The sequence below is a fragment of the Phyllobates terribilis genome, unplaced genomic scaffold (assembly GCF_046119375.1).
Source record: "Phyllobates terribilis strain yellow unplaced genomic scaffold, ASM4611937v1 Scaffold_7__3_contigs__length_470593459, whole genome shotgun sequence".
NCBI lineage: Eukaryota > Metazoa > Chordata > Amphibia > Anura > Dendrobatidae > Phyllobates > Phyllobates terribilis.
Genome location: NW_027362767.1, coordinates 391,341,156 through 391,361,081, shown reverse-complemented (window position 1 = coordinate 391,361,081; position 19,926 = coordinate 391,341,156). Strand labels below are relative to the sequence as shown.

The window sequence follows — 19,926 nt, the reverse complement described above, 5'->3', positions numbered from 1 at the left end:
TGTTCAGACAGGACAGACAAGATACAGGAGCGGGTCTAGGTAATCGGCCCCTAGAAGGCGGGAGGAACAGGCTAGGAGCATGTTCAGACAGGCCTGGAAATACAGCCTCCAGGATAGGCAGACTAGAGAACACAGAATGGACCTGGCACATTCAGAGTGCAAGCGCACACTAAATGAAACACAATGCTCAGGCATGGGTTAATTGGAGCAGCTGGTTTAAATACCCGGTGACAGACAGCAATAGGCTGAGGACGCACAAGGGGTGTGCCTGCAGCAGGTACAAAAAGCAGGAAGTGATCGGGCGCCGCCCTTAAGCAGCAGAAACAAACACAAACAGACAGCATGGAGGAAAGCCAGAGAGACATTCTGGAATGAGATCAAGTGCGCGCTCTTGCACAGTGGGAGATGGACCACTATGCAAGGACGCCGCCAGGTATGTTACACCTATCTCATTAAACAAGCCTACCACCCCAACTACTCGGAAAACAAAATTTCCCCTGTTCCCGCCTTCTAAATAGTATTCAGAATCTGCACCCTACTATTCATCTGTCTCCACACCCTCCATGCACACGATAACTGCACTCGGTACTTGATTATTGCACTTAAGCATACTGGCTGATGACCGGATCATGCAGCTTTATATGAAAATCCCTACTTATTATAATTGCTAGACCTGAAATAACAAGCACTTCTCATCTATTGTGTCCCCCCTATCTCCTAATGTAACTCTCTAAACTGTTTTACCTTGTATTTAATTTACTGCCTGTTTATGTCCCCGTTAAATTGTAAAGTGCTGCGGAATATGTTGGCGCTATATAAATAAAAATTATTATTATTATTAACTCAAAAAAACACTAAGGTGACATAGATTTATACTGCCAATTCAATGGCCCCATGGAATACTTAATTTCCCCTGTGGTGCCACATTATCACAGATTGTAGATGATCACTGAGGATTCCAGCTGTAGAAAAAAAATAAGTGATACGTTTCTAAGAAAATAGGATTGTCAAAAGTAGAAAACAACTTCAAGATTTCATTGCAAGTCCAGTTGACGTCTACTCGACACTTCTAGATATTCTATGATTTGGCTATGACATAATTAAACGTGTAAAAGTGTTCTTGCTAAAATGATGGTTTGCATTTTCCTTACAGGAAGAAAAGAACCTGAGCACGGCTTTCCACGTAACCAATTTGATAGAAACTGTATTTGACATGTTCATAGGAGCTTCGGAGGCCACTGCAATTACAATATACTTTAGTTTATTGATGCTTATCAAATATCCAGAACTACAAGGTAAATAGAGCAAATATCTCTGTTGTAAGCTTACAGAGACATTTATAGGCTGAAAAGCGAAAATCCATCCTTACAGTGTGCTACTAAACCAGAAACTTGGCTCATTAAGCATATCAGAGCCTTCTATTGTGACTGTACATGTATCTGTATGAATGGCACATGTTCAACATACAAAGATACATAGGTTGAAAAAAGACCTAGGTCCATAAAATTCAACCTTTCTCCACCAATTATACATTTTTGTTACTAAATTATCTACACACATGGTCAAAATTGTTGGTACCCCTCGCTTAATGAAACAAAAACCCACAATGGTCACAGAAATAACTTGAATCTGACAAAAGTAATAATAAATTAAAAATCTATGAAAATGAACAAATGAAAGTCAGACATTGCTTTTCAACCCTGCTTCCACAGAATTTAAAAAAAAATTAAACTCATGAAATAGGCCTGGACAGAAATAATGGTTCTTCTTAACTTAATATTTGATGAACAACCTTTTGAGGCAATCACTGCAATCAAATGATTCCTGTAACTGTCAATGAGACTTCTCTGCACCTCTCAACAGATATTTTGGCCCACTCCTCATGAGCAAACAGCTCCAGTTGTCTCATGTTTGAAGGTTGCCTTTTCCAGACATCATGTTTCAGCTCTTTCCAAAGATGCTCAATAGGATTTATGTCAGGGCTCATAGAAGGCCACTTCAGAATAGTTCAATGTTTTCCTCTTAGCCATTCTTGGGTGTTTTTAGTTGTGTGTTTTCGGTCATAATCCTGTTGCAAGACCCATGATCTGCAACTGAGACCAAGCTTTCTGACACTGGGCAGCACATTCCCACTAGAGTTCCTTGATAGTCTTGAGATTTCATTGTACCCTGCACAGATTCAAGACACCCTGTGCCAGATGCAACAAAGCAGCCCCAGAACATAACAGAGCCTCCTCAATGTTTCACAGTAGGGAGAGTGTTCTTTTCTTGATATGCTTCATTTTTCCACCTGTGAACATAGAGTTGATGTGCCTTGCCAAAAACTTCCATCTGTCCATAGGACATTCTCCCAGAAGCTTTGTTGCTTATCAACAAGTAGTTTGGCAAATTCCAGTCTGGCATTTTTATGATTTTTTTTCAACAATGGTGTTCTCCTTGGTCATCTCCCATGAAGTCCATGACGGATGGTGCAATCTGACATTGATGTTCCTTGAGCTTGAAGTTCACCTTTAATCTCTTTAGAAGTTATCCTGGGCTCTTTTGTTACCATTTGTATTAATTGATTTGTCATAAATTTTCTTCCTGTGGCCACGTCCAGGGAGTTTGGCTACAGTCCTATGGATCATAAATTTCTGAATAATATGTGCAACTGTAGTCACAGGAACATCAAGCTGCTTGGAGATGGTCTTATAACCTTTATCTTTAACATGCTTGTCTATAATTGTCTTTCTAATCTCCTGAGACAACTCTTTTCTTTGCTGCCTCTGGTCCATGTTGAGTGTGGTACACACCATGTCACCAAACAGCATAGTGAGTATCTGTAGCCCTATATACAGGCCCACTTGCTGATTACAAGATTGTAGACACCTGTGATGCTAATTAGTGGACACAACTTGATTTAACATGTCCCTTTTGTCACATTATTTTCAGGGGTACCAACATTTCTGTCCAGGCCTATTTCAAGAGTTAAATTTTTTTTTTTTAATTCTTTGGAAGCAGGGTTGAAATGCAATGTCTGACTTTCATTTATTCATTTTCATAGATTTTAAATTTGTTATTATTTCTGTCAGATTCAAGTTATATCTGTGACCATTGTGGGTTTTTCTTTCATTAAACGAGGGGTACCAACAATTTTGACCACGTGTGTATAACCCGCAGTGTTATGTGTACTGAGGAAATCATCCAGCCCTTTTTTAAAAACTATTGTAGTGTCTGCAATCACTACCACTTGTGGTCGGCATTACACAGTCTGACTGCTCTAACTGTAAAAAACCTGTTCCTATTTAGCTTTTGGAATCGCTTTTCTTCCACCCATAATCCATGCCCCCCTATCCTTAGTATAGTCTTTGGATAGAATAAGTCATGTGCCAGTACTTTGTACTAACCACACATATATTTATAAATGTAAATGAGATCTCCTCTGAGGCATCATTTTTCTAAGCTAAACAAGCACAACTTTTCCAACCTCTCATCATAGGAGTGGCCTTCCATCCCTTGTAATAATCTAGTTGCTCGCCTTTGAACTGACTCTAACTCTTGAATATCCTTTTTAAAATGTGAAACACAAAACTGGATCCCATATGAGCCCTAGATGCAGACTTACAAGTGATTTATAGAGGGGCAACAATATGTTAGGATCACAGGATTTTATCTCTTTTTATACACCCTAATATATTGCTTACTTTTGCAGCTGTTGCCTGACATTGAGTACTGCTGCTCAGATTATTTGTTACCAGAATACCCAAATCCTTCTCCTGTTATGTAGTCTCGAGTATACTCCCAATTAATGTATATGCAGTAGTGTTGAGCGAGTATGTTCTGTCCGAGTATGCTCGGGCCGAGCTCCGAGTATTTACAGCTGCTCGGTGATATGCTTGAATCACTCCCGTGTGCATGATTTGCAACTGTTTAACAGCTTTATTACATGTGAGGAATGTGTAAGAAATAGACATTCCTCCCATGTAATAAAACTGTCAAACAGTCACAAATCATGCACATGGGAGCGATTCAGGCGTATCACAGAGCAACTGTAAATACTCGGATCTCGACCCGAGCGTACTCGGCGAAAGGGTTAACAGAACATACTCGCTAATATGCAGCAATAGGAATACTCTGTCCTAGATGCATTACTCTACAAGCTAACCAGGTCCCTAGAACTAGGGGCGCCATAGTCTATCCTTGTCCCCTGAAAGGTGGACTCCTGAAGGTGGAGACGCTAGGTTCTCGTACCTTGCTATGCTGCTATATCTACCCTGATCTGTCCCCTCCCCCACCCAGGGTAGCAAGAAGTTGAAGTGTATGGGAACACACTAACTAGACAAGCAAGGGAAGACAGACAGGGATAAATGAAAATACCAACCATACAAAATGCACACACCAAACAACACAGGGGAACTCAGAGGAGGTAAAGGAAGGTTAAACCAAATAGGAGAAGATGAGGAAGTGCTCAAAGACAAAACTCCAAGCAACAATCTCCTGAACAATCTCCAAACCCAACCTTCAACCATGAACAACATCTCCAACTCCAGTACCAGGCAGTAACAACTAACGCCTGGCAATCCCTGACTGAGCATATATAGCAGAGGGGAGTGGCCATTGCTGAACAGCTAAGACAATCCCAGAAGGAAAGCTGCAGGAGCTTCTAATGAACAGATTAACCCTTGAAATTCTAGCAAGGAAAAAACGGCGCTGTTTAATTTGATGGTGAAGTACTTCTAACCAGTGCTGGAGTGCGTGAAACCAGATGCCGTGTTCTCCCCCCCCCCCCCCCATGACAGAAGCACTATTCTTCAAAACCAGTCTTCAGATTCTTTTTGGAATAAGCAGCGCATATGAAGGTCACATCCCCTGTTTTTATGGTATATCCCAATGAGCAAGAAAAGAAGAGACCACCCCCACTCCCAAAAGTAATGTCTGTTTGGGGGGCAGGGCTGGTCTCTGCTTGCTGCATTCCCCATCAGAGCTGTTTCAAATGTTTGAAGGCATGGATAGAAGGCTAATGGCTATTTTCTCAATACGCCTTCCACGACAGCATTGGAGGATGTTGTCCACGCCCTATTGGGGGACAGGAACACAGAGAGACTAAAAGCCCCTTCCCACCGTCAATCCCCAGTGTTTTCCTGCCCCCATTGGGGCATGGAGAGATCCTGCAGTGCTGTCGGGCCGGCAGGGCAGCGCTGTTTTTTCCTACCTGTGTGCCGGGCAGTGGTCGGTCGGGGTGCTCCCTCCCCTCTCCTTGCTGCTCCCCCTTGGGAAGGACCACCCTGGCTTCCTGCACCCCACTGAGGGTAAAGCTAGCCGGGGGATCATTCATGCTGGAGGACACTCCCGCCCTCCGGCATCTCCCCTTTCCTGGAGCACGTTTGCCGCACGCACTGGCGTCCGCGCGCGTGCCGGAAGTGGCGTTCGCTGCGCGCGCCAGATGTGACGTTGCCACGCGCACACACACCGGAAGTGGTGTCGCCGCGGCCCTGCCGCTCCGGCCAGAGCATTCCACGCTATCCCAGGCTCCTGAACAGGCGGGCGGTTGCGCCCTCGCGTGTGCGGGTGACGTCAAGGCGGCCATCGCTCCGGGTCGGCCGTTCCACGAGGGACGCTGAATGAAGGACCAAAGGCCCATACCAAACCTGGATTGGCCATTTAAAGTGACCAGAAAGGGGAGGGGACTGAGGACCCTTGCTGGGAGGCACGGTTTTATTTAAAACCCGCCTGAAGACACCAAAGGTAAGGCTATTCCCACCATATTCCCACTATGGAAGGTGATAGGTCCTGTACCCCTGCATCTGCAGAGCCCAGCATGCCCTCGGCTATAGTGAGTAGTACCTGGGTGGTCACCATGGGGTTATCTCGGCCTCTTTTGAGATGACACTAGATCTCCCCTCCTTCTATTTCACACGGGTCCCCTTCTCTCCCCTTTCTTAGGAGGACAAGCCCCCCGCTTCTAAGAAGGATAAAGTCCAGCCCCGTAGATGTGGCATCTGTACAAAAAAGCTGTCCTCATCCTACAAGAAGAAGTTGTGTCAGCCCTATATGGATAAAATAATTAGAGAAGAAAACCCCTCACTGATCGAGGAGCTTAGATCACTCGTTAAACAGGAGGTCCAGGTGGTTAGACAGGAGGTCCAGGTCTCCTTTGCTGCCCTGCCTGAAGATCCAAAAGTTAGACTCTGATGTGGTCTCTATGGATGCTAGTAGCTCAGCCTCAGATGATTTTGAGGAAATGGCATCCGTGGGGCCTGCCAAACCAATCGAAACTGGTAGATATTATTTTTCCTCGGACAACTTAGAGGAATTACTGGACGCTGTTAGAGGCACTATGGGGCTGGAAGAAGAGGAGGTTCCCTGTTCTGTTCAGGATGAGATGTTTAGGGGTCTTAAAACCAAAAAACAGACTGGTTTTCCAGTCCATGAGGTAATTAGGGATCTCATCCGACAGGAATGGGAGTCCCTGGAAAATCGTCTCTCCATCCCTTCAGAATTAAAGCATAGGTTTCCATTAGAGGGTGATGGTTTTTAATAGGAAGTCCCAAAAGTAGACTTCCAGGTGGCTAGGGTAGTGAGAAAAACCTCACTTCCCTTTGAGGACTCGTCCCAATAAAAGGATCCTTGGGACCGCAAAATGGAAAGCGTCCTTAAAAAATCATGGGAAATCTCCTCTGCCTCTCTTAAAGTCAACATTTCCTCGACTTGTGTGGCCAGATCCCTCTTCAAATGGCTGACCCAACTGTAGGAATACCTGTCTCAGGGCACGTCCAGGGCAGATCTACTTGACTCCATCCCTCTCCTTCAAAAAGCCACAGGTTTCTTAGCAGACGCCTCGGCTGAGTCAGACCGTATCGCGGCTAGGGCAGCTGTCCTGTCCAATACCGCTCGCCGTGCACTATGGCTCAAAACATGGAGTGGGGACATCACCTCTAAAGTCAAGCTCTGTTCCATTCCATTCCAAGGAAAATATGTATTTGGCCCAGCCCTGGATGAAATCCTGGAAAAGGCCTCGAACAGGAAGAAAACATGTAGCGCCCCGAGGGTTCGGCCGCTACAGGGGTATTGCACCTCTGCCAGAGGTGTGATATTCCACTCCCGGGTAAGGATGGAGTATGGACCAGGGCTCAGTTAGCTGCATGCATCACACACACCCCATTTCCGGGGGACAGCTCAACGGTGCTCCCATTTATACAGTAATGCAGGCACGACAGACCATGTCCCTGGCTGGAGTGGGGAGGGGGGAGGAAAACCCAGTGATGTAGGAGCAGAAGGGGACGATTTCTGTAGCATAGGAAGGAGCTCATTGGGTGCTGGTCACCTGAGCTCACACACAGAGGAGGAGGTATAAAAGGTGGGCACCATCTTTAGTCAGTGTTCAGTCAGTGAGAGGAGAAGACAGGGAGCGGAGGCTCTGTAGGAGCTCTGCTCAAATGCAGGCCTAGGGTGAAGGCCAGAGCCTGGGAGGAGAAGGAGGAGTAGGCCTGGAGAAGAGGCCAAGGGAAGGAGGAGAAGAAGGAATAGGAAAGGAGGAGAAGTGACAGAGAAACAGAAGGGCTCAGAAACAAGAAGGCAGAAGGGACCCTAAGGACCAACGTGAAATCGGGTGACGGGTCAGGCAAGAAAAGGGTATCGGATCCAAAATTGGTGGAGGTAAATTATCCCTCAGCCAAGAAAAAGAGGTCGTGATCATCACTTGGTGCGACCCCCTGCTAAACCTAGCTAGGAAGGCACCATGTAGGATAGCGGGAAACGGGGCCCACTTTTACCCGCATAGATCCACGGCAGCTGGACAAAAGCTTGGTCACTGGTGGGGCACGAGCCAGAGGAAGGATAGAAGGGAGTCCTGTGCCATACTCCTGAAGTGCCTGGGGGTTGACCGAGCCCCTCACCTGGTGGACGCAGCACGGCTCGGGCAGTCATTACCTGTACAGAAGTGACTTGGAGTATACGAACTGTGAGTAAAAGACCCTGGACTGCAACACGTTGTTGTTTTGTTTCTTACCGTGCCAGCACTAATGGTACGGGGATGCCCAGCACTACAACCCCCACCATCTACGCTCACTGCCCTGGGGCTGCACTCTTCCCGTGGGGAGTTACACCACCTCAGCTGCACACACCATCAGCCTCAGTGGACTGCCTAAAACATTACCTAAAACATATAAAAGACTGCCACTGGTCTGACCACCCTTAGCCACGGGACCGGGTCGCCACTACTACTCCCAGTATTGCCCTGAAGCCCGGTTCCGAGTGCCCCACGGCCAAGGGGGCGAGTCAAACACTTCCTGAACAGAAACAGGCTAAGAAACGTTCCTTTCGGCCTTCCCAAAGTCACCCCTCACAGTACAGAGGAAAGGGAAAATCTGGGCGCTGGAGCTATCCCAAAGGCGGCAAGGGTTGCAACATCCTTGTACCCCAGCAACAACACCAGCAACAGGACAAACAATGACTTGGTCCGTGTAGGAGGGCGACTTTCGAATTTCTTTCCCAAGTGGCAGGCAATATCTTCCTTCCAGTGGATCCTCAATACCATCGAGGAGGGTCTTTTATTGGAATTCGAGAGTCACCCCCCTCAGATCCTGAGGGTCACGTCCCTTTCCTCTTGGGGGGCTCAGGATCTCCTATCAGTCGCCCTAAAAAACCTTCTGGATTCGGGAGTGGTGTCTCTAGTTCCCCCTGGTCAGGAGGGGACGGGTCACTACTCAAAAATATTCCTAATACAGAAGTCATCAGGGACCCCACGCATCATAATCAATCTGAAGTCCCTAAACCATCACATCAAATATCGACATTTCAAGATGGAGTTTATAAAGTCAACTATTCCCCTAATAGGGAAAGACTTCGTCATGGCAACTATAGATTTAAAGGATGCGTACTACCATGTGCCGATTCATCAGTCCCACAGAAAGTTCCTGCGGTTTGCAGTCCTCAGGGGCAATGTAACAGTCCACTACCAGTACAACGTACTGCCTTTCGGCATCTCTTCAGCACCCCGGGTGTTTACGAAGATCATGGCAGAAGTCATCGTACTCATCCAGAAACAGGGCGTGTGCATAATTCCATACTTGGATGACATGTTGATTGTCGCTCCCTCAATAGCAGCTCTCAATCTTCACGTCTCTATAACCTTAAGAACCCTACGGTCTCTAGGTTGGATTCCAAACCTAAAAAAATCAGAACTCCTCCCTTCATCAAGGAGAAAATTCCTAGGTGTATCTCTGGACTCCAACAAACAGATGTCCTATCTACCATTGGAGCATCAGACAGCTCTCAGATCCAAAATCTCAAATTTCAGATGCCAAGAGAATCCAAAGTTGAGAGCGACAATGTCTGTATTGGGGTCTATGACAGCCAGTATCCAGTCAGTGTTGTGGGTCCAGGCCCACTCAAGGCCTCTCCGGTATCATATCCCAAGATCCTGGAACAGACAAAGGGACTCACTAAACAAACGGTGCAGGACCCCCGGTCGGATAAAAACTTTTTTGGTGGCTAAGCTCCCGAAATCTTCAAAGGGGGGTTTCTTGGACCCAGGACCCTCTGATTACAGTAACTACTGATGCCAGTCTACGAGGCTGGGGAGCTATGGAGGCCCAGATTCCCTTTCAAGGCAGATGGAGTCCCGAGATCAGTGCAAGATCTTCCAATTTCAGGGAGCTAATGGCGGTAGAAAAAACGCTCAGAGTGGCAGTCGACTTAGTCCAGGGTTCTCACATCAAGATTCTCTTAAACAACGTGACCACAGTTGCCTTCCTTCGTCATCAAGGAGGTATGAAGGTACACAGCCTAAAACAGATTGAAGGCCGAATATTTTTTTGGGCAGAACGTCATCTCCTATCACTTTCAGCAATCCACCTGAAAGGCTCAAACAACGTCCAAGCAGACTTTCTAAGCAGGAAAGATATCCAGCCAGGAGAATGGAGCCTGAATCCTCAGATCTTCCAGTTGCTGGTAGCGAAATGGGGTCTACCTGAGGTAGATCTCTTTGCCAGTCGGTCAAACACAAAACTTCCCCTCTTCTTTTCCTTGGACAGACAAGACAAGGCCATGAATTTGGATGCATTAGCCCATCCCTGGCATTTCAGACTGGTCTATGCGTTCCCTCCGATACCGCTGATAGCAAGAACCATCCAGAAAGTCAGGATGGAGAGAGTGGCAACAATTCTGGTGGCCCCTCTCTGGCCCAAAAGGCCTTGGTTCGGGGCTATCACATAACTTTTCCTAGAGGGTCCGGAAATACTACCACAAGTCAACAATATTCTCTCTCAAGGGCCCCTGTTCCATCCCAATCCTCAGTGGCTAAACCTGGCAGCCTGGTTACTGAAGCCGAGATCTTAAGATCCAAAGGTCTGTCAGAAGAAGTTATAAAAACTCTTCAACAGAGTAGGAAACCAGTAACCAACGCCATATATGGCAAAATATGGAAAAAAATCCTATCTTGGTACGCTCCGGATATTCCTGACACCTCACACCCCAACATTGCACGGATCCTTGATTTTCTACAGAGTGGATTGGAATTGGGTCTCAAACCTAGCACTCTTAAGGTGCAGATTTCAGCCCTAAGTTCCATATTCGACCAAGATTTAGCCTCTCATAGGTGGATCAAGAAATTCATAACTTCAGCACTCTGGCTTCACCCAATAATTCAGTCTCAGGTCCCATCCTGGGATCTAAATGTGGTACTCAAGGGTTTAACCTTCTCTCCATTTGAGTCTCTATCCTCTAGCTCAAAACAGACTCTCTCTCATAAGACTGACTTCTTAGTAGCCATCATTTCAGCACAGAGAGTAGGAGAGCTTCAGGCCCTTTCTATCAGGGAACCTTACTTGAACGTGACCGAAGATAGGATTACGATTCGCCTGGACCCTTCCTTTCTCCCAAAGGTAGTTACGGACTTCCATCATTCCCAGGAAATCATCCTTCCATCCTTCTGCCAGAATCCTTCCAATCCAAAGGAAGCAGAGTTCCACCTCCTAGATGTCCGCAGAACTGTCCTTTATTATCTTCAACAAACTGAGTCTTGGAGATTGGATGGAAACCTATTTATACAACACTCAGGGCAGAACAGAGGAAGGAAGGCGGCTAAGTCCACTATAGCAAACTGGATCAAAAAGGCAATTAGGGAAGCTTATAGCAATCAACAAATGAATCCACCGATTGCCTTAAAAGCTCATTCTACCAGATCCACATCTACTTCATGGGCCGAAAGAGCCGGCGCTTCTACTGAGCAGATTTGCAGGGCAGCTACATGGTCTTCCCTTCATACGTTCTCTAAACATTATAGATTAGACTTATCATCCAATAGGGATTTAGCCTTTGGTAGAAAAGTCCTACAAGCTATTGTCCCTCCTTAATAAAATATCGTTGGTATTCCTCCAATGCTGTCGTGGAAGGCGTATTGAGAAAATAGAATTAGTCCTTACCGGTAATTCGGTTTCTAGAAGCCTTCCACGACAGCACGAATTTCCCTCCCTATGGATTCCATATAACTGTCAGGTAACCATTTTTCCAGGTGATCTTGGTAAACACTGGGGATTGACGGTGGGGAGGGGCTTTTAATCTCTCTGTGTTCCTGTCCCCCAATAGGGCGTGGACAACATCCTCTAATGCTGTCGTGGAAGGCTTCTAGAAACCGAATTACCGGTAAGGACTAATTCTATTTTTTTAGCGGTTGGTACACCTGTTATCACTGGAGAGAGACATAGTACATATGGCATATAAGTTTATGGATATTACTTCACCAGCTGTAACCATGGAAAGTGTATTAGGTTCCCACTTCCACCAAAACTTCCAACTGATAAAGCTAGTACATGGAGAAAGAAGGGGGAGATAAAATTAAATCCTATCTGGCCACAGAGAGAAAACATTCACACCCTTTGAATTACAACATGGAGCAAAGTATGGTGAAATAAAACGAGTATATAATTGAATTTGAGCTTTTATTATATTTTTTGTATGTCTCACATACTTACTATTTGACAAACAAAAGTTTGTAATAGTTGACGTTTTCTACATTTTCTCTTTGAATGACCTACAGATAAAGTTCATGAAGAGATTGACCAAGTGATTGGACAAGAGAGGGCACCTAAGGCAGATGACAGAAACCATATGCCCTACACAAATGCCTTGTTGCATGAGATACAGAGAATTAGCGATGTCATCCCAATGGGTCTAATCCGATCCACCACCAGAGATGTGACCTTCCATGGTTACCACATCCCCAAGGTAATCCCCATAACTCAATGTAAGAAGTAAATGGTCTCATAATATGTCATAACTCTAAACTTAATACACACTGAGACGCCAAAATAATGAGATTTAAAAATTAGAATCAAGTTTTTAAAATTGTCACGAATATTAAGGCACGCTTGTTGTTAGTTCTACTGGATGACTAGTCTGGAACAATTTAGCCTGTCGGAAGGTTTAATCCTGATGCATTAGGTATAGATGTGTTGAAACATAACTTTTTAGGCTGCTCAACTTGGCAAACATTCATGTGTTCTCATTGAAGAGTCAGGCGCCGGAGATTTCCTGAAAGAACTAAAGGACTGGGAGTTAATTCACACTTCTCTCCTTCTACATCATCTATTAGGGGAGATTTAGGAGGTCTCTATACAAACTGGATGATTGCCCTGTCCCCACTTAAATCTGCAAGTTTGGTATACTTTAATCCAATGTGTATAGTGGACTCAAGAGTAGCGCAATGGAAAAACATGACTGCCTTCTTTAAAATAAAAAGCACCAGAAATTTCACAAAATGTCTTGATGATCATTGAATAATAGTGTCACTTTAAAAGACACACAGAACCCATATCACTACCAAGGTTTCTCTGTGGAGATTGCATGGATTTGTGCTTGATTTTATGCCCCTGCTTGCAATAAGTATGGCTGTAACCTATTACCTCTATACTTAGGAGGGATGTGTATAACCTTTGGCTGAATCGTCTACATAAAGGTTTAATGACAAGACATGTCATGGTAGAATATGAATCATTAAATAATTCTATTTTTTTTTTTTGACATTCCCTTACAGGGTACAAATGTTATCCCCATGTTGACAACAGTGCTGAATGACCCCTCACTATTTGAAACACCAGAAAAATTCAATATCAAACATTTCTTAGATGAGGAGGGAAAATTTAAGAAAAATAATGGATTCATGCCTTTTTCTGCAGGTTGGAAAAAAAAGCTATATTTTCTTTTTATTAAGTTATAGTATCATATAGTATTTCCGATGGCCAAAAGGACAAATAATCCTAGTTCTTTCCCAGTTGCCGGAAGACGACAGACAGGATAATTTAAATGGAGCGGCTGGTGATGCATGTACCCCGCTGATCCATTCTAAATCTACAGGACAATGATAACTAAGCGCAATACTAGGATTGTGAAAGCTTGACCAGTCTAAGGAGAGTCATTTGGAGATAGAGGTGTCCTAATGGTGGGAACAATATGGATCTAATAATAATCACTCATTGAGGAGATATTTATATTGTTTAGAGACTGGAAACCCTTAAAGGGGTTGCCGCTACTAGGACAACCCCTTTTCGATCTAAATGTTTGCCCCCGTGAAAATAAAAACTCTTATACTCACTACCCATGTTAGCACCATTCCATCAGCACTCGCTTTTCTGGGGCTCACGTGTGGTTGTTTTGTTACATGAGTTATGCACAAAAATAGTCACTGGCATCACGATCCTTGCCTTAAGACATATTAATAGTAAAGGAGAAGTGAGTGCCAGCTGCAGATCTCACCTCCTCTTGATTACCTGTTTGTCCGTAAGCGAGGGAAGTGACTCCAGCGCTGATTTGGCACAGAGCTCACGTGTCATAACAACCGCGGAAACATGAGCCCTGGGAACGTGAGTTCTGACACCCCTGGAACGGTGCCGGCACAGGAAGTAAGTATAAGTGATTCTATTTTCACGGCAGCAAAAATTCAGAACGAGAATGAGAAGGGGTTGACCTAGTAGTGGACAATCTCTTTAATGTACTTGGTTGATAGCTGTAGATCCATACTGTACCTTCTATGGTAATTGATTTCACACAGACAGAGAGGTTTATTACTCTTGGACGTGGGAATCATGGTATTTTTTAATTGCTTGCTATATAGCAGAGATAATGAAGAAAAGGTAGAGGGACAAAAATGGCAAATAGGGTGATATCCAGACAACAGTGTATTTAGGTGATGGGGCACTGCTCACCTTGTCGAGTTGTGAGAAAGCACAACTTTATAGAGGGCTCATTGTGTAACTCCAGCTTATGCTGCTTCGGTGGCGTGACACTCAAATGTAGAGATCAAGGAAAAGGATAAGCAGATGGGATGTGCTGCTGGTAAGTAATCAATAAAGATATCCAAAGTTTCTAAGGTTTGTATGAAAATATGTGGTTTATTCTCAACACATTTCAAAGGCTGTCTAACTTTTGCATCAGGAGAACCACAGATTTTCTGATGGTCATTTATGGCCTATCCAGATCTATCTTGAAAACAGAACCCCACTACATGCATGCAAAACTCTCTGCATTAATTTAAATTGGAGTTACTAAGCAAGAATGCCCACACGGGTGACTGGAAAGAGCAGTGCATGCATGGCCACTTCTCCAGGCCCCTGTTCACAAAATAAATTTCATTTTGCCGTAAATGTCCATGTTTATAATGTGGATATACCATAAATGTCCCAGGTGGGAAAAACGCTATGGGCCCTCATAGTTTGGATAATTTAATAAACTAGTACACTTTCTATATTACAGGAAAGAGGGCATGCATCGCTGAAAGCTTGGCACGCCTACAACTCTTTATTTTCATCACTGTCATCCTACAAAATTTCACCCTGAAGTCTATAGTGGACCCCAACGATCTTGACATCTCACCTACAGAAAGTGGCTTAGAAAATCTCCCTCCGACCCATAAAATCAAATTCATTGCTCGTTCTTAGAAAAGGCAATAGAACAAAATGATCAACATAAAGAGCGCATCAGAAGAACCTAGAGGATTACGGTATATGGTCACCAAAGCAGAAAATCTTTGTTCAAACAGCGAGAAATGGACTAGAACCAAAGGAAAAAAACTGGAAAGAAAAGTAATTTAAGAAGCTGCTGGCAGTAATCATGACATCACCAATCTAAAATTAATTATAACTAGCTTAATCTAAATAAGAGGGGGAAGGTGACTAACGTGGAAAATAATCAAAGTTTGGGTAACCGTAATGGGCCTTAACATCACCCCAGGAAATGTGGGAAAAAGGAAAGTGATGGGCGAGCTTTCTCGGCAATGCTCAATACTCGATCGAGCATTGGGATGCCCGATCGAGTATCAAGCAGTGTCGAGTATTGTGTGATGCTCGAGTGCTCAGGTCCCTGTAATAAGCTCATTTGATTCTGAATCATCTGAGCTTCGCGCAAGACTGAAGCTGGAAATTTCCCTGCTGGGAGAGCAGGGATTCCACTGTCAGCCTGACTCTTTGTGATTAAAAAGTTTGGGGGCACAGTCTCTCTCTCTCTGCTGTAAGAAGCTAATTTGAATCATCTGAGCCGAGCGCCGCACTGAAGCTAGGTATATACATCTATGTCTATCTATCTCCATATCTATCTCTATCGGATGGATGGATATGTATGTATGGATGGAAATAGAGGGGTTGATGGATATGGATGAATGAATGGATGGATGGATTTGGATGGATAGATGATGGATATGGATGGATGAATGGATGGATAGATATGGATGGATAGATTATGGATATGGATGGATGGATGGATGGATATGGATGGATATGGATGGATGGATATGGATGGATGGATTTACCTGGCTTCAGTGTGGCGTGCAGCTCAGATGATTCAAGTGTTCCATCCATCCATATTCATGTGATAGAGGTAGATATAGATAGACATAGAGGTATATACCTGGCTTCAGTGCGGCACTCAGTTCAAATGATTTAAATGATCTTCTTATGGCAGAGAGAGAGGACGTGCCCCCGGATCTCTTCAACTCACAAAGAGTCCAGCTGACGGAGGAGTCCCTGCTCTCCCAGCAGGGGAATTTCCGGCTTCAGTGCAGCTGGGCTCAACTGATTCAAAATTTAAAAAGTTCCCCCTTTACTAATAGAGATCTCTCACTCTCTCATTGTCTGCCTACCCGGCCGTTGAGTGCAGGTCTCCCGGAAAAATGCTTGAGTCCTTCATTGACTTACATTATGCTCGGTACCCGAGTCGAGCAGGTCCGAGAGTCCGACCTGCTCGATTCAAGTACTGAGCACTCGAGCAGTTTACTGCTTGCTCATCACTATTCAGCAGCCATGCCTATGTTAGAGAAGTAGTTATTTATCTATCCTGACTCCATTTTGAATAGTCTACGTGCATCTCCTGCTTTCCAGAATGGAGTCTGTGTGTGTTTTGAGATAAGAGAATCTTAGGAATTTCTTTGTCTAAAGACTTAAACATAATGGAGAAACGAAACCTAAGGATTAGAACCACACCTACCCTCTTCAACTGGGTATGGACAGTATTAACTTTAGCCAATGAGATTTATGTATGCAAATGACAACACGTATTTAGAGATAAGCTGAGCCAATTATATTATTACCATGTATGACTATTAAAAACCTATAAAACCATGACCAAATGATGTAATAAAAAAGATCTGCCTTGATGCTCAAAGTACCAGTGTGGCTCTTCCGTGCATGTATTTGGATTTTACATATTTAATTTGGCACAGGCACAACGTCTCAAAACATCCTACATTACGTGGTGACAACATCTACTTGCAAGGGCCAATGAGCACACAAGTTTACAGGTACATCTCAATGTTACCGATGTTGTAGCTATTTTTTTCTGACTCAAAGTCAGATTACAGGATCACCAGTAATGCCAAATTGTGGGACTTGGCCCTCTCAGTAATGAGCACCAGTTGTGAATAGAGTTGAGCGGTGTTCGACTAGAACTGTTCGCCAATCTCAAATTCGAGCTGTTTTGGGCGGTGTTCGAGTCGTTCGACGAACCCGAACGATTTGCAAAAAATTTGGTTGTTCGAGGTTATGTTCGATAACTGTTGGTGCACCAAAAGCGTGTCCTGCATGTCTGGCGCTATTTAGAGCACCAATCATGCAGGGATTGTCTGCCACTCACTGTAATGCCACAGCCATGGTTGTTGTGGCATTACAGTGGTTGCCCAAATCGATGGGAACAGTGCTCACAGTGAAACATGAAAAGCCAGCAATTCAGCAGCGGCATACACCGGTACCCAACAATTTAGAACAGAAAGAATAAAGCATCACACATAGATTAGATAGAAAGAAACATGTCAGACACATATATAAGAAGTACAGTGACAGTGTTGGTTACTGTACTTGTCATTTAGTGTTAAAGGATTTATTTAAAAAATAAGTGTTTTCATGCACCGTCTCTTTAAAAAAGCCGGCGGCAATTCAGCAATGGTAAACGACAATTTAGAATAGAAAGAATAGAGCATCACACATAGATTAGATACATAGAAACATGTCAGTCACATATATAATAAGTACAGTGGCAGTGTTGATTACTGTACTTGTCATTTAGTGTTAAAATAAAGGATTTATTAAAAAAAAAAATTGGCGTGGGGTTCCCCGTATTTTTAGTCTATAGCGGAGGTTAAGCAGACGGCTGGGGCTTATATTTGAAGCCTGGGAAGGGGGCAATACCCATGGAGCTTCACAGGCTACTAATATCAGCCCCCAGCTTATTTCCTAGCCTTTACTAGCTATTACAATGGGAGTCCCCCCAAAAAATGATGTGGGGTCCCCCCTATTTTAATAGTTAGCAAAGCCTAGGCAGACAGATGGGGGCTGATATTAATAGCCCACGGAGAGTGCCATGAATATTGGCCCCTTCCCAGGCTAGAAACACTAGCCTTCAGCCACCCCAGAAATGTCGCATCCATAGGATGTGCCAATTCTGGCACTTAGCCTCGCTCTTCCCACTGCCATGTAGGGGTGGCAGTGGGGTAATAGGGCTGGGGTTGATGTCAGCTTATAATGCCAGCTGACATCAAGCCCAGGTTAGTAATGGAGAGGCGTCTATAAGACACCCCCATTACTAACCCCATAGTCAAAATTAAAAAAAAAACACAAACACCCAGGATAAAGTCCTTTACTTGAAATAAACACACAATTCTTTATTGTTCTAAATTAAACCATACTTACCATCACGCCCATTCCAGCTGAAGCCAATGTCTTCTGCAATAAAAGTAAAATAATAAACCAACATCATCCATACCTTTTCATGGTTCCCACGATGGCTCCTGCTCTGCTACATTCACATGACAGGCTGGATCGCAGATGAAAGCTGCCATCCAGCTTGCCATGCCACAGACACTGAGAAGCGCAGGCACACTTGCGCTCCTCAGTGTCTGGCTGTGATGGCATAAAGATGAGCCAAGGTCATGTCCAATGAACTCAGCTCACCTCATGCACGTCACTGACAGCGTGGGAGAATTCTCCTGCGCTTGCAGTGAGCTTGAGAGAATTCTCCTGCTGAAGCGCTGAGTGCAGGAGAATTTTCCCATGCTGTCAGTGACGTGCATGAGGTGAGCTCATGTCCAATGAACTCAGCTCACCTCATGCACGTCACTGACAGCGTGGGAGAATTCTCCTGCGCTCAACGCTTGAGCAGGAGAATTCTCCCACACTGGGATGGCATTGAGATGACAGGCTGGATCGCAGCTGAATGCTGCCATCCATCTTGTCATCCTTCAGAGACACTGCAGAGTGCAAATTGCAGTCCGCAGCCACCCCAGAAAATGGCGAGTTCATAGTAGCGCCATCTTCTGGCGCTGTACCCAACTCATCCAGGGCCCTGCTTGGCATTATCAGCTGGCCCTAAGCACGAAATTCATGGGGTTCTATGTGTTTTTGTTTGCCTGCCATTGGTTTTAACGGTGTTTGACGGTGTTCTAAGGTGTTCGACGAACAGTTCCACGAACATCCCGGTGTTCGACGAACCGAACCGAACCCGAACCCAAACACTACGGGGGAGGCTCAACACTAGTTGTGAACAAAACAATTCTGTTTATCAAACATTGTATATGACATAGGAAAATATGAGACCAAATATGGAATCTTAAGAAAACTATAAAACTAAATATGAGACTATTTAACACAAGTAAATAAAGAATACAGAAAAATATTAACCTTCTCTATATCACATATCCACATCTGCCCCCCCTTCCTTCCCTCTGCCACGTACAGCTCCCATGCTCTTTTTAATTTCCTGAAAAATCTCACTCTATCTTATCCGAAGATATTGCACAATAAAAAAGGCACAAATCCAAAAACTATCTGCTCTTTCTCTTTTTACTGCTACTACTTATTTCAGGAGATATCTCTCCTAACCCCGGTCCACCTTCCGCCAACCTCAACCCCTCCCCCACCTGACATTGAAACCCTGCTAACCTTATTAACATCAGTTGTACTCCTTCATCTCCCACTTTCAATTATGCACTGTGGAATCCACAGTCTGTATGCAACAAGCTTCCTTTCCTGCACAATTACTTTCTGACTAACTCTCTCAATCTGCTGGCCCTCACTGAAATCTGAATTCAGGATTCTGACACTACCTCCCCTTCCTGCTATTTCTCATGGCGGCTTGCATTTTTTACATTCCTCGAGACCTGCGAACAGACTTGGTGGTGCAGTCGGCTTACTCCTGTCCCCACAATGCACCTTCCAGGTCATCCCCCAGTTCCACCACTCTCATTCTCTTCTTTTGAGGTCCACATCATCTGGCTCTTCCATCCCCTCTCCCTCAGAGTAGTGGTTGTATATCGTCCTCCAGGCTCACCCACCCAGTTTCTTGACCATTTTTCTGCCTGACTGCAGCACTTCATATCCTTAGATTTACCAACTCTTATCCTGTGAGACTTCACCATCCCCATTAACAGCCCCATCTCCCCATCCACATCCAAGCTTCCATCTTTAACCA

The 19,926-nt window shown here is 44.5% G+C and overlaps 1 protein-coding gene across 2 annotated transcripts in view; it reads left to right on the top strand.

The window, feature by feature from the left end:
- LOC141154951 (cytochrome P450 2C23-like) overlaps nucleotides 1-16,629 on the top strand; it is an 81,315-nt gene extending 64,686 nt beyond the window's left edge. For both annotated transcript variants that reach the window (XM_073641530.1, XM_073641529.1), the window contains exons 6-9: nucleotides 1,154-1,295; nucleotides 12,017-12,204; nucleotides 13,013-13,154; nucleotides 14,728-16,629. In XM_073641530.1, the coding sequence (XP_073497631.1) occupies nucleotides 1,154-1,295; nucleotides 12,017-12,204; nucleotides 13,013-13,154; nucleotides 14,728-14,912 (657 nt within the window). In that variant the 3' untranslated portion in view covers nucleotides 14,913-16,629. The remainder of the gene's footprint in view (nucleotides 1-1,153; nucleotides 1,296-12,016; nucleotides 12,205-13,012; nucleotides 13,155-14,727) is intronic.
- Nucleotides 16,630-19,926: the final 3,297 nt, after the last annotated feature.